At 36.5% G+C, this 13,828-nt stretch overlaps 2 protein-coding genes across 5 annotated transcripts in view; one reads left to right on the plus strand and one right to left on the minus strand.

Moving 5' to 3' along the window:
• The first annotated feature begins 951 nt into the window (after nucleotides 1-951).
• henmt1 (HEN methyltransferase 1) lies at nucleotides 952-8,454 on the plus strand. 3 transcript variants are annotated; one of them, XM_028443757.1, is made up of 10 exons: nucleotides 952-970; nucleotides 1,402-1,503; nucleotides 1,575-1,687; nucleotides 3,818-3,952; nucleotides 4,824-5,006; nucleotides 5,094-5,274; nucleotides 6,453-6,639; nucleotides 6,785-6,902; nucleotides 6,993-7,153; nucleotides 8,240-8,454. In XM_028443757.1, the coding sequence occupies exons 2-10, from the start codon at nucleotides 1,420-1,422 to the stop codon at nucleotides 8,389-8,391; spliced, it is 1,314 nt and encodes a 437-aa protein (XP_028299558.1). In that variant the 5' UTR covers nucleotides 952-970; nucleotides 1,402-1,419; the 3' UTR covers nucleotides 8,392-8,454. The 3 variants fall into 3 exon arrangements, with proteins under 3 accessions (XP_028299558.1, XP_028299557.1, XP_028299556.1); XM_028443756.1 differs by lacking the exon at nucleotides 952-970 and adding an exon at nucleotides 995-1,225; XM_028443755.1 differs by lacking the exon at nucleotides 952-970 and having other exon boundaries at nucleotides 1,270-1,503.
• Nucleotides 8,455-8,565: 111 nt separating this feature from the next.
• The window catches only part of fam102bb (family with sequence similarity 102 member Bb), a 29,963-nt gene continuing 24,700 nt past the window's right edge, over nucleotides 8,566-13,828 (minus strand). For both annotated transcript variants that reach the window (XM_028443758.1, XM_028443759.1), the window contains 2 exons: nucleotides 12,685-12,754; nucleotides 8,566-11,443 (listed from right to left, as the gene is read on the minus strand). In XM_028443758.1, the coding sequence (XP_028299559.1) occupies nucleotides 11,401-11,443; nucleotides 12,685-12,754 (113 nt within the window). In that variant the 3' untranslated portion in view covers nucleotides 8,566-11,400. The remainder of the gene's footprint in view (nucleotides 11,444-12,684; nucleotides 12,755-13,828) is intronic.

The following is a 13,828-nucleotide window of genomic DNA, read 5'->3' on the forward strand; positions in this document are numbered from 1 at the left end:
TCTTTAGAACCTTTTACACAGCGAAAACAGTTTGGGGTCAAACTGACCCTATGAACATCAATATATGTTCAGCATATTGAAAAAATATCATCAAGATAATTTTATGCTTAATCAATTGTACCTGTCAAATTAGGAAACATCATGAAATATGATGCAAAAAAGAGTCAACATCGAATGGGGTCAAATTGACCCCAAGGATAATAGGTGGGTTAAAATGTCTGTTCGTTCGGTTTGTACGGACAACCCCCAGTGCTATTGGTACGTTTACCGAAGTACACGTAGTAGAGGGTTAGGTTTACGGTTAGGTTTAGTCTTAGTCACGTGACCTAAACTGGCCAATGACTGACCTATCACTAGAGCTGGACAAAAATAACTATTTAATCGATTTATCAAATTTGTAGATAAAAATGATTTTTGTTTAGCAAATTCGAGTTTAAAAAAACCCAAACTTTTTTATTTTTTTTATTTTTTTCCCACCACAGTTCTTTCAAACTTTTTCGCGTTCCGATGTGAGCCAGTCCCCTCTTTGTTTACATTTGTTTACCCTTTGAGTAGGATACTAAAGGAAGAGTTTATTATTATTATTATTATTTTTAATTGTAATGTTATATGTTATAAAATATGTATTTATCTGATTTATTAATCAAAAAATTTAAGCTACTGTTAAGTTGCTGTTGCACTTTTGCTTCAACCTGGGTTAAAGCTTGAAATTGTTGAATGACAGAGCCTCATTTACTTTTTATTTTGGGATTATTCTATGCATTTTAACTCTTGATGACAATCACAGCAATAAAGTTGCACTTTTGACAATATATCTGATGTCTGCAGTCATTTTTAAGTGTATAAAAAATCGAAATCGAAACTCACATTTTTCTTTAAAAAGTTGGAGATTTTTTTTTTAGGCAAAATCGCCCAGCCCTACCTATCACGTGACCTAAACTGGCCAACGAGGGGCGCGTATGGATAGAATGTCGGTATATTGATATGGCAACCGTACTGATAGCCACTGCCTTTAAAATTCGTGTGATGTTTAGGGATTTTAGAGTTATACTCTTGGTTTCATAAATTGTTATTTTTCCAGCCTCTGCAGTTTATGTAGGAGTTGTTGGTTGATATTTCTAGATTTAACGTTTTTATGATTCAATTAAAGTTTCCAGTGTTGGTTGTTATGAGTTAACACCCCTAGAAGAGAAAAAATGGCAATTAAAGCAAAGGATTTATCTAGGTTGTTAACATTTTTAACATCGTTTTGTGCCCATTGTGTTGTTTATTCTTTTAAACTATTTATTCGTGTAGTTGTGTGTTTGGTGGTTGCCTGTGGCGGCGGAGATGAACGTGTCAACTGTCGTGTCTCTGTTAATCAGCGCCATCTTGTGTCCATTTGCCTTGTTGTTCTTAAAGGTAACGTTCGTCACCACAATGGCGTCGATGTTTAACCCTTCTCTTCACAAACAGAGGCATCAGTTTGTGGTGGATTTTATTCAGCGAAACAAACCCAAAAAGGTGCTTTCAGTGTTATGTGTGAGTTTAATTCTGTTTGAGTAACACTTGCTGATAATATGATGTGTTGAAAGGTGGTGGATTTAGGATGTGGGGAATGTTCCCTCCTCTCGAGGCTCAAGTTTCGCCGTGAAATCGAGCTGTTGGTCGGTGTGGACATCGACGAGAGGAAACTACGGAGAAAAACGTAGGTTTGTGTGGGAATCATCCGTTTCTAATCCACAATGGCTATGATTCATAATTTTGTGTCAAGGCCGACACACTTTGCTAACCTTTGACACCACATGTCTAATATCACCTGGACTATATTTACTCTAAAGTTTAAATTTAAATATTGGAGAAAACGAGTGTAAAGGTTAATCATTGTTTCATTGAAGTTATATTACATTAGGGGTGTGCATTGTCATGCTTCTGACGATATATGATTCACGATATATCCCGATGCTAACTACAATATACATCTCAATATATCGCATTATCAAATATTTCAAATTCCATCTTTATAAGTACAAAATGGTATGAAATACAATTTATTTCATTTTTTTTTTTTTTAACTTACAAGAAGTGAATGTTAACTACCTGTAATTCAATTACCGATATAAAAAACAACTGGTATGTTCATCAAACTGTCAAATGGCTTTTTTCAAAAAATGCTACAACAGATTTGTAATTTTCTTTTTTAAAGTAACCACAGACATTTATAAAAGTGCCTAGTATGTTTTATGAAATGAAGTGTCTCTTAGTACGTAATACGTATCTACCATATATATACCGGCAGTTTTTCTGTATGAAAGATGACGTTGCCGGATCTTTTCGCTGCCGTGGGTTCGAATCCCACATTTAACATGTTTTTTCATTTTAACATATTTAACGCGGCAAATTCCACCTTTAAAAATACATATACGAAAAAAAATAAACTTTCCAGGGTATTTCCTGGGATAGGGTTAGAGCTAAAATAAAATTGTTAGGGTTAGGGGCTACAATAAAAGAGTTTGCGGGGCAGCTAAAAATAAATGTGAGCTAAAAAAAAACTGACGGAACTTTAAGGCACGTGGTGCTTCTATCACGTGACCTAAACTGGCCAATGAGGGGCTCTGCATGTGAATAGACTGCCAGTATGAAAAAACATTCAAAAAAATTGATTTGTACATTTTTTGGATCGATATGATAATCGTGCTGTGAAATATCACAGAATTATTTTTTTTTTCTTACACCCTTATATTACATTCCAACGTGAAGTAGGGTGGGACTGAGTTCACGATACAATAGACGATAATTGGTATGATATTTCATAAAGGTAAAATAGTTGAACACAGAAAAACACAGCAGTCTGGAAAAGAATAATGCTTCTTTTTTTAACCTAAACTCAAGTTATACTTACATATAAGGGTGTAGGGAAAAAAACGGATTATGCAATAAATTACCATATGATTATCGTATCGTTCTAAAAAATGTTCAAATCGATTTCTTTATTTATGTTTTTTTGCAACATTTAATTACGCTAATATATGAATAGCACGTAAACGCCTGGTCACTAGGTGTCAGTGAACGCACCATCAGACCTTGTTAAACTACCTCAATGCATTTTAGCTGGAAGTTGATGGCACTGTATTTTCATACAACATACTAGGCACTTTTATAGCTGTATGTGGTTACTTTTTTTTTTTTTTAAGAATTTAAGAACTTATCAGAATCTGTTGTAAATTTATTTGGAAAATATAATTTGACAGTTTGATAAACATACCACTTGTTTTTGATACTTGTAAAGGTGAAATTCGTAATTATTGATAACGCGATGCATATCGTATTGTTTTGTATTGGGATATATCGTGTCATGATTCATGACATGCAAATCGTGAATCGTATTGTATCGTCAGATTGTATCGCCCTATATACTTAACTCTAAATATGGTCTTTTCATCTCAATAGGAAAAAAATACACAATAACATAAATAAGACAATTTTTTCCTTTTTAAAGTGCAAAAGGTGCCACTCTATAAATGAAATGCAAATACAGTGACTGACAATTCCTGCCAGTTCAAATCAAAAAACAAAATATATTCCCATCTCCCACACCCCCTCGCGTAATATCGCAACACAACTCGTACATATATCGCAATATATCTTAATGCACAACATATCGTCCCACCTTTTGTATTAAATGATAGATTTTATGATTTTATGAATCGATATCAGGGCATTCAAAGGAAAATCGATTGAAATCGATTCATCTTTTTCTTTTTTTAACTCTAGTTTGTCTGCAAACAGGGTGTGACATTTGTTACTATGACAACCGTATGTGTGTTTCCTCACTCAGGCTTGGATTAGCTCCTTTATCTACTGACTTCCTCCAACCAACCTTTGAGCAGCTGCGTGTGGAGTTGTACCACGGCTCAGTTCTTGAAAAGGATGCTCGTGTTAGAGGATTTGATCTGGTGACCAGCATCGAGGTGTAAGTGTATGAGCTCTGGAATCAAAATGTAGGTTTAGGCCTGGGACCGGCAAATTTTATCACGTTTTTATTGTTTGATCCAAGGGACACGTTATAAACATTAATGTCAACTTTAAAATAGTAACCATTCTGAGCATTAATACAGGTTTGTGTGATTTTTGTGCTCATTTTGTTTTTCTTTTCTTTCTTTTTTGTATATTCCTGTTCTTGTGTTTGTATTTTTGTAGTCCTTTGATGTATTTGCATTGCAATGTTGTGTGTAATTGGAGTCGTTCTGTGTGTTTTTGTTGCCAATTTGTGTTTTTTTGTATTAGTGTTTTTTTAGATTGTTTTTAGAGTTATTTTGTGCATTTTTGTTGTCATTCTGTGCATTAATGTTGTCATTTTGGTTAGATTTTGTGTTTTTGTATTGTTATTGTGCGTAATTGGAGCCATTTTGTCTGTTTTTAGTGCATCGTAGTGTTGTGTTGTTATTGGACTTTTGTGCATTACTATTGTCATTTTGGTTATATATTCTTAGTTTTTTTCTGCCATTTTGTGTCTTTCTATTGCCATGTTGTGTGTTTCTTTTTTGTGTACTTTTCATGTCCATCCTTCCATTTTCTGACTTGCTTGCTCCATTTCAGGGTCGCAGATGTTTTTGTTGTCATGTTGTTAATTTTTCTGATTTATTTTGTGCATTCAATTTGGGTGCCTCACAAAATGATATAGAGCCACATGTGGCTCCTGGGCTTCCAGTCGCTCATGTCTGGTTTAGGCCTTCACAAACAGCATTGCTCTTGTTGTACTGACCACTTTGCTCTGTTTCTATGCTTCTCTTTTTTTCCTTGTCCTTCAAAACTGTCCACGTCTCCGCTGTGGTGGCAAACAGCATAGAGCACCTCCATCTTGCTGATGTGAAGTGTTTCTCTGCTGTGGTGTTTGGTTACATGGCTCCGAAGGCAGTGATCATCAGCACACCAAACTCTGAGTTCAACCCCCTCTTGCCTGGACTGTCAGGATTTCGACACAGCGACCACAAGTTTGAGTGGACAAGAGCAGAGTTTACATCTTGGTACGTGTCCTCCACTTTACACGAGTTGTGTGTTTGTGCCATTAAACCTATGAACACTTGATCTGCATATGTCACGTTTGTCCTCAGGGCTCTGGAGGCGTGTTGTCACTACGGTTACGAGGTGGAGTTCACCGGTGTTGGACGAGCACCACAAGGCCAGCAGGTGGGCTTCTGCTCGCAGATCGCTGTTTTTCACCGCGTCAGGCGCGAGAACATCTGCAACGTGCCACCAGGTTACGACCCAGAGGACGAGTTTTCATACACTCAGGTGTGTTTCACTTGGTTTACAATTTTCCCTTTTTTATTTTTTGGAGTTGGATCATTCTTTGTCATTTTAACAAGTTCTCAGGACATCCCACGCACAAAACATGAAATTATTCTGAAATTATTTAGCAAATGTTCCGTTATTATTCAATCAGCACACTGTACTTTTTTAGTTTGATCGGATTAAAACTTTTTGAGATATGGACAATATAGTGAGGGGGTTATGTGTTTATATTTGTGTTCTTATTTTTCTTCCATTTTCAGCTTCCAATATCTCATGAACTACACCACACAGGAAACTGAAATTTGGTTTAGTATTACAGCTCCAGAAAATATAGAACATGAAAAATGTATTCATAAGAAATATTGTTTTCAAAAATAAATGTTTTTTTTTTCTTTTGCAATGTTTTTTTTAAAAATATTTTTTAATCCCTAAATCATTAAAAGACACAGAGGGAAGCTACATTGGCCTCATGTAAAGTATTTTCAATATTCACAAGTGTTGAAATAGTCCAAAATAAAAATGAAGAAGTCGCATTAAGAACAATTGTTTTATATCCCAACAGTCATTTTTATACTATACATTAAAACATTCTCACATGCAGTTATGCAAAGTTGTTTATTGAAGGCCCAAACCCGACAAACCTTTTTCTAATTTTGAGGTCCTGGCATGTCCACCAGATCAGATGTATAGCAGATATATTTATGTATTCTGTGAGAGTAGGTGGAGCTGTATTACTATATCTAATTTTAACTAAAATACATAGGAATGTATTTTAGTTCCTGAGATATTGGAAGCTGAAAAGGGAAGGGAAAAAAACGGCGCACAAAAATTGACATACTGTATCCATATTTGCCCATATCTCAAGAAGTATTCATCCGATCAAACTAAAAATATACAGTGTGCATATTGAATAATTATGGAAGAGGAAAAACTCTCAGAATTTTGTCAGACCGGTGTGTGGGCCATTTGTTGAAATGACAGAATAACCCAACAAACTCCTGTTTTACTCACAGAAACATGAGTACCAAAATTCTCCACATTGTAGAAATGCACGCAAATGCCATTCAGGTTTATAAGAAACATACGCTACACGTCTCGTGCAGTTGCTTTCTTAGTTCCCTAACGTCCCGCGGCGCTACGTTCCACCGCCCAGGACTCATTATCCTGTCGTCTGCCAGTTGTACAGTGTAAACTACCCCAGCCTGAGAGACAACAACACCCTGCGCCGGGTCCTGGTTAGTGAGGTGCTGTACTGGACCGAAACACTGAAGAATAAATGGATGGAGGAGAGAAGTGGTGACCCGGGCGCTGAGTTCAGCTCGTGGCTGGCAGCACGAGGAAAACAGCTGCACGAGAATCAAACAAGTGAGAACAGAAGAAAGTATTACTATGTATTATTTTATTCCCCCCCAAAAAAACTTCTTTACAAGCTGTGCATGAATGTGGTCTGATTAGTTAATGATTCACTGTTTTATTAATTTTAGTAAGAAATATACTTTTTAATCTACAGCTTGGCAGGAATACCTGGAACATCCTTCAGATCAGTGCAGCACGAGGGCGCTGTGGGACGGTGAAGGATATGATCATCTGCCCTCAGCCGAACACCAGCAGCCCTTCACATTGCACAGGTGGCTTTATTTATGTGTTTTATAATCCACCACCTCTTCATCTCATCTAATGTTCTAAAAGCTGTAGTCTCACTACGGTGCTTCTGGTAGTTCTCTGTGGGTTCCCCTGGGGTTCCTGTGTTCCTGCATCCCCAAAGTCAGCTCTCTGAGTGGAAGTGTGGAACATCTCAAACTTCTCCTGATGGACGCCCCTGAAGTCAGGCTGAGTGTGGACGGCTCTGCTGTGATCGTCAACTGCCTGCAGCAAAATGGTACGTTGACCTGTTTATTATGGGATGATTTCACGTGAAGCACCACAGCTAGGTTTGGGGAAATAAAGGGTTTATGCCGACTCATCTCTCAACGACTCTATAATTATCAACAATGTTAAGTCTTCATCTACCGTCATGTTTACATTTTAGCTCTGTCTGCACCTTTTTTTTTAAGGGGCTCTGCTCAGCAGTGTCACAAATGTTTAAAAGTTTTATATCATGCTATTTTAAACCTTCCAAAGTTAACTACAGCCACATATGGTTAATATTTAACATTTTGCAAAATAAAACACTAATTTATTAAGAAATATGACTTATTTTCTTTCAACCCGGAAGTTGAGACGCACAGTTCGCCTCTCCCTAGCCCTAGAGCCCTAACGAAGCAGCGTGGCAACAGACACACTGTTCACTGTGGAGGCTCAGTGCATTGGAAAAATTGCTTGCGTGGTTTGTACGGGCGTGTCATGAGACAGTGTTTGGTTTGACAAATCAGAGGTTTTCCTGATACCTCACTTTGAGACCTGAGGATGTTCTAAAATGTAAACTGTACTCCTGTGATCATGTGCTCTTACGCATTGCTCACCACATTACAACAATTATGATAATGGTTGGTAATTGAATCTTTTACTGTTTATTCTAGTCGACTAAAATCTTAATGTCATTTAGTTGACTAAAACTAGACTATAACTGAAATAGTCCTGATGGTCAAGTTTAGACTAAAACTAAGTTGCATTTTAGCCAAAAGACTAACTAAAACTAAATCAAAATGAGTTATAAACCAGTTATAAAACACCTGATTAGAGCAAGTAGGGATGAAATATGAACCAAAGTAGCTCCCAGAGGAGCACACACACCTAAAAAAAGAAGCTCGACATCATCTTTGTCAAATCAAAGCTTCTGTTGATGTTTAATCAGAAATGAAATAGTCTGTATTATATTAACAGATGAAATCACAGACAGCAGCAACCAGAGTTGGTCTGTGACTCATGTTTGTCAAGCTGCTTTTGTCCAAAAATAGCTTTTTTTTATTTTCAGAATCATCATTCTGCTACTCTGAAATAATTCACTTCAGCGTTTCCTTCTCAGACCAGAATGAGAAAGAAGTGAATGACATCGAGGACACTGGGAGCGCAGACGCCTGCCAGTTCAACTCTACTGCAGAGCGAGTGGAAGACTGGGAGGATGAGGTCTACGATGAAGGAAGTCCATGTGTTAAGACAAGTAGCGGACGTGTTTAAAATACCTTAAGGTGCCAGAAAAGTTTTCAGGTGTTAAGTTAATAATTAAAAGCATTTATTGATCGTTGAGAATAGTGTTTGTTTTCAAACCAGGGCCGGTTTTACTGAAATTAAGTATTTTCTACACAGAAATGTAATCAAAATGTGACATTTCCTCCCAAATAAGTCGATAAATTCACAGCATTGTAAATCGTTTTTATTCAACAGTGCATTTTAAAGCATCCAGTACATTTCTCAACATTGGTGGAAACACAAATGTCTGTGACAGGAAACACTGGGCAGCGTCAGAACATCACTTTACAAGAGATTACACTTTTCTACAGACACTAGCTTCACAGAAGAGAAGAAGCAACCATGTTTGTAACAACATGTTAGTTACATAGCTGAACATACCTGTGTCACACAGGGATAGAAAAGCAACAACAACAAACAAAAATACTGATCAGACGTCAACAGTCTTAGTTTTGAATGCAAGACCTTTTTTTTTCTTCCTTGGACGATAAAATATTTAGCAAAAATATGGCACAGTGTCAGCAATAACAGAGTATGGATATCATTTTAATGTGGTTAATATTAACAATAGAAACATAATGACAACTCGTTTTACTTTACAATGATAAATGTGCTTGTTAAAGAAAACTAAATAATCCTCTAAATATTGCAACTATGGCAAAGGAAGTTGTTCTTTTTAATACAAGGAAGAGTAAACCGATGGCACAACAGTAATAAGATATCTAACGACTAATGGAACTGTGGATTTTGTTGATGGTTATAATAACAAAGACCTAAGAACCATGCAGAACGTACAACGTAAATAAAAGGACAAGTCATATGTATAGTTGAAACACTACACGCAGATGACACTTGTGCAGACACTGATATAAGATGACTCTAGTGGCATTTATCCTATAGCTACTATGGCTTACAATGGGAACATTGGATTACAGATGATGCACGTGTCCAGTACTCGTGTTCTGCATAGGCCTGACGGATATCAAAGTTACAGCAGTGGCTTTAGCACAATTCTAAAAGTTATCTGAAAATATGAGGATTTAGAGATACAGATTATTGAAAATATGCTGTTAGCAGCAGGCTAACCTGGCTCCGTCAATGGCTTCGACTCTACTGGATTATTCAATAGTGTACAGGCGTTTTTACAGTGGCAGTGGATTACCTAAGAAAGTCCTTTGTGTCCGATACTAACATGAAGAAAAACGTACTTGTTTGTTACTGCAAGCTGCTCACAATATGTCAGTTAGAGCATCTGAAGTGCATGGCTAAGTAGCTTTAGCAGTTCCAGGCATCATCATTTTCTTCGGATTGTTGTCCTTAATATTAGCAGGCAACGATCCCATCAAAAACAGGAAAAGAAACCGATTGCCGTTTTCCATCCTAATTAGATTTGGCGTTAATCACGTCCATTATGTTCAAAGGATTCTAACAGCTGTGGCTGTTTATTATAAAAGCTAACCACAAGCTCAGTGCTACCAAGCACACGTCTTACACTTTAACTCAGCTAAAATAACTAATTATACTGCGCCCCAGAATCATTTTAGAGATGGTAAATAAGGCGAATGACATGTTAAAATCAAAGGAACTCTTTGTTACTTTTTTGGACGGTATCTAGATTATGTCCAGTTCACAAACAATTTAACAGGACATGAAAACAGCCGTGAATTACAAAGTATTTAAAGTGGTTCTTCTTCATATTCAACACACCATGATGTAAGTGAAGTCATCTTTACAGTGCGGTCCATATTTTAGGACATCCTCAGGTATCAGGAAAACATCTGTCAATGATTTGACCAAACGGACTCATGACTCAGCAAAACCTCTGTCAAATGACATGGCTTCAGGCTTAAAAATAAAAGTAATCAGACTCAACATCCTCAGGACATAAAACACGACATGACGTCATCAATATGTGCTTCAAACAAGAGATTAAGTTGAAAGCTGTTATTTTCTATTTATTTTTAAAGGTTAAGATATATCAACATTTAATTTACTAAGTATTTATTAATCAAACAATACATTGATATATCTTAAAAAAATAAAAGGAAAGAACGGTTACTCCTGGTTCCTTCAAAATAAAATGCCATGTCATGTTTTACGAACTGAGGCTGTTGAGTCTGACGACTTTTATTTTGAAATCTGAGGTATTTTATCTGACGGAGGTTTTGCTGAGACATGAGTCAGTTTGGTCTGATAAATGACAGATGTTTTCTCACTCTGTCCTAAAATGTCCAAAGTCTGTAGCTTAAACTCCAAAATCTGATTGAGACGCATGACGTTTTAAAAACTCAGGTCTGCTACGTTAGTGTCAGAATCACGACATCAATTATAAAAACACTGCAGCTTTTTCTGAAACTATCTCCCACTCTGTGATCACAAGAAGAGATGAAACGTTTTCCCTTCAAAGCACATTTTAAATGTTTCCTTCATTTGCACTAGAAAGCAGGGTTTTACTGCTAGTAAGTGGTCCCACAAACACACACACACACAATCAAAAGTCAGGCGTCAAAAAGCTTAACACTGATGTCTTTGCTATATAAAGTTCACTCTTTAACACTGATAGCTGTCATACTGCTTAAAAAACATATTTTTAGCAGCTCGTAGGCAAACGGTATTAGAACATCTTATTAAAAAGAAGGGAGGAATGTACTGAGAACTTAAAAAGCTAATAAAAAACCCCCGTCGTCAGTAGAGAAATCCTTATTTTGATGTTTTGACACAGAGAACGGGAGCAGTGCTGATTATCCCCTACTTTGTAAACATTTAAAAGCAGATCCAGTTTGGATGCTCAACGCTTGAGGAAAGTTTGTGAGCCACATTGTGGGGCTGCTACAGAACAGAAAGCAGGAACCAAACGTCTCTCAGACTAGAATGTGAAGTGGTTAAAGTGACCAGATTGAGTTTGACTTCTCTGAATTCACATTAGGATAAAATGTGGGCACTATTAGAGGCTGCTACTGTTTGACGTTATGCAGTAACGGTGCATCACAAAGAGGTCTAGCGTTTCATCACCACCTGCTCGTAGGCTCCAGCTCCAACTCTGCAAGGACGAGAGATGAAACCAGTCACAGAGTGTAAATACTGCACACAGCTCGGCTGAAACCCAATAAAAAGTTAAACCTTTTATTAAAGCTGCTGGGGAATATAATAATCATAATGTGGGCCTCATAGATCCATAAATCTAATGTATTTCTTCTTAAAAAATGGGATAATTTACTTACAAACAAATCCCAAAGGTTGAAATTGATTATTTTAGATTTAGTACTGATATATCCTACTACAGTACTTGTATTTGAGTTAGATATATCTACTCTTTACACCTCTGGGGTTATTTTTCACACTTGTTTATTGCCTCAAACTCTCACAAGATGACCAAAAACATCTGATGGATTTCTACAAATAAGTCATACATAAAATACTTACAGTAAGTACAATTAAATAGTACTCAAAGCACAAGTTAGTAGTTACTTTCACCTCCCATGTTTATTTGTGGTAATAAATGTTGCCATGGTTCCCTTTCATACAGTAAACTTCTCATGTAGAAACTTAAAAAGGAACAGACCAAATCTTACACAATTGGATCTTAATTTATTTTCCACAAAGTCATCTGTAGAAAATAGGTTTGTCACAATGTACAATTCCTTTTTAAAATAAAACACCACCAATAAATTAAATTCAGAATAAGAAAAATTCTCAGGCTCTAACTATAGCTACATTTATGAACTCTAAACCTGAGAAAATAAGCAGCATTCAATGCTGTTTTGGCACTGTTCATTAATACGTTTAATCTGATTGTTGTCTGGTCATTTCATTTTTTTTTTTTGTAGTTTCACAATTTGAGTTCATCATTTTAAAACAAAAAAAATCATCATTTTACTCGCCAACTGTTGGATGTGGAAATGTAACAAATGACTTCACTTGTTTTAAAACGTACTTAAGTACAAGTACAATTACTGATTTGGAAATAAAAAGTTTGCCACATCTTAGAGCCCAAATTGTCTTAATAATTAATTAGATTAACTTTGAGATGTACTGGCTCTACCACAGCATTTTGGTCATTTGGAACAGAACAACATGGATGCACCGTCACAGAGAAGACCTGAGGTGAGAGAGTCATGTGATTCATTTGATGAAAAAAGCCCTAGAATGTAATTATTGTGCATATTCTATTTATTAATGTATTTGTGAGGGGAAAACATCTGTTCTTGGTAAAAAATGTAATGGGAACATTGCAAGAGGAAGTGAAAATAAGGTTATTATACTGTATGTGGTCACGCTCACCTCGTGGGAAGGTGATGACTTCCGAGTGCGGTACTTCCCCCAGGACCGACAAACAGACGTAGACCTTCCTCTGAAACACAGTCAGGCTATCGTTAGTCGATGCACACAGCAAAGCATCCACTTCCTCCTGCTTGATTCTCATCAGGAAAGAACAGGGCTTTGCCAGGAAGGCTAAATATAACCTGCAGGTATCAATGGCCCTTTTCCTTTCCTGGGTATGAACTGAAAGATAAATGACACTGTGATCGTCGTGCAAACACTGACTCAGTGACATCGTGCTGTGTCATCTTTGTTGTGTCTTTATGTCAAGCAGAAAAAGAGTTAGTCCCAGAGGACTACTGATCCATTTCCCATTAACTAAAGCAATTATTCACCACAAGACAATTAATATTATTAGAAATATTAGATCATTTTACTTCATTGGTCAATGAAGAAAAACTAAATCTTACAGATTAAAAATGTCTTGGTCTTTTCAATGTACAATCAATACAGTAATAGTGGTGTCCTGATAGAAGTTTTTCACTTCCGATGCGATGCCAAAACTGTGGCTTTGACTATAAACCTGATGAGACGTTGGCTTTTGGCTGAATGCAGAAAGCTTTATTTGTATTGTTTTTCAGGTGTGTGTGTGTGTGTGTGTTAGGGCTGGGCGATATGACCTTTTTTAAATGTCTTGATATTTTCAAGCTATATCAATATATATACTGTATCTTGATATTTTGCCCTTGCCTTGAGATGAAGCCTTGACGCATACAATCGAACCAGAATGAATGGCAATACTCAATACACAGTATATTGATGTTTTCTCTGTGATGTAATTGGGGTTTCCTCTAACTATTGTAGCATAGCGTACCTGTTGGTTCCTTTCTTTTTCAAAATAAGGTAAGTCAGTTAAAGCCAAATGTCACACAGGAACCTTTTTTTAACAGAGGTGTAGAGAACAATATCAACAGAAAAGCAATTATGTGCATTTGTGCAGATTTTAAAAACAACTTCAGCTGACCAAAGTGCTGTACAGTTATTTTTTAATTATTATAATTAACTATCAATTATGTATTTATTATCACTGACAATTGTGAATTTATCAGATACTATTATCCAAAGTGGCATACAGAATATATTATAAACAGTTACCACTACTAAC

This window comes from Gouania willdenowi, chromosome 4, assembly GCF_900634775.1.
Source record: "Gouania willdenowi chromosome 4, fGouWil2.1, whole genome shotgun sequence".
NCBI lineage: Eukaryota > Metazoa > Chordata > Actinopteri > Blenniiformes > Gobiesocidae > Gouania > Gouania willdenowi.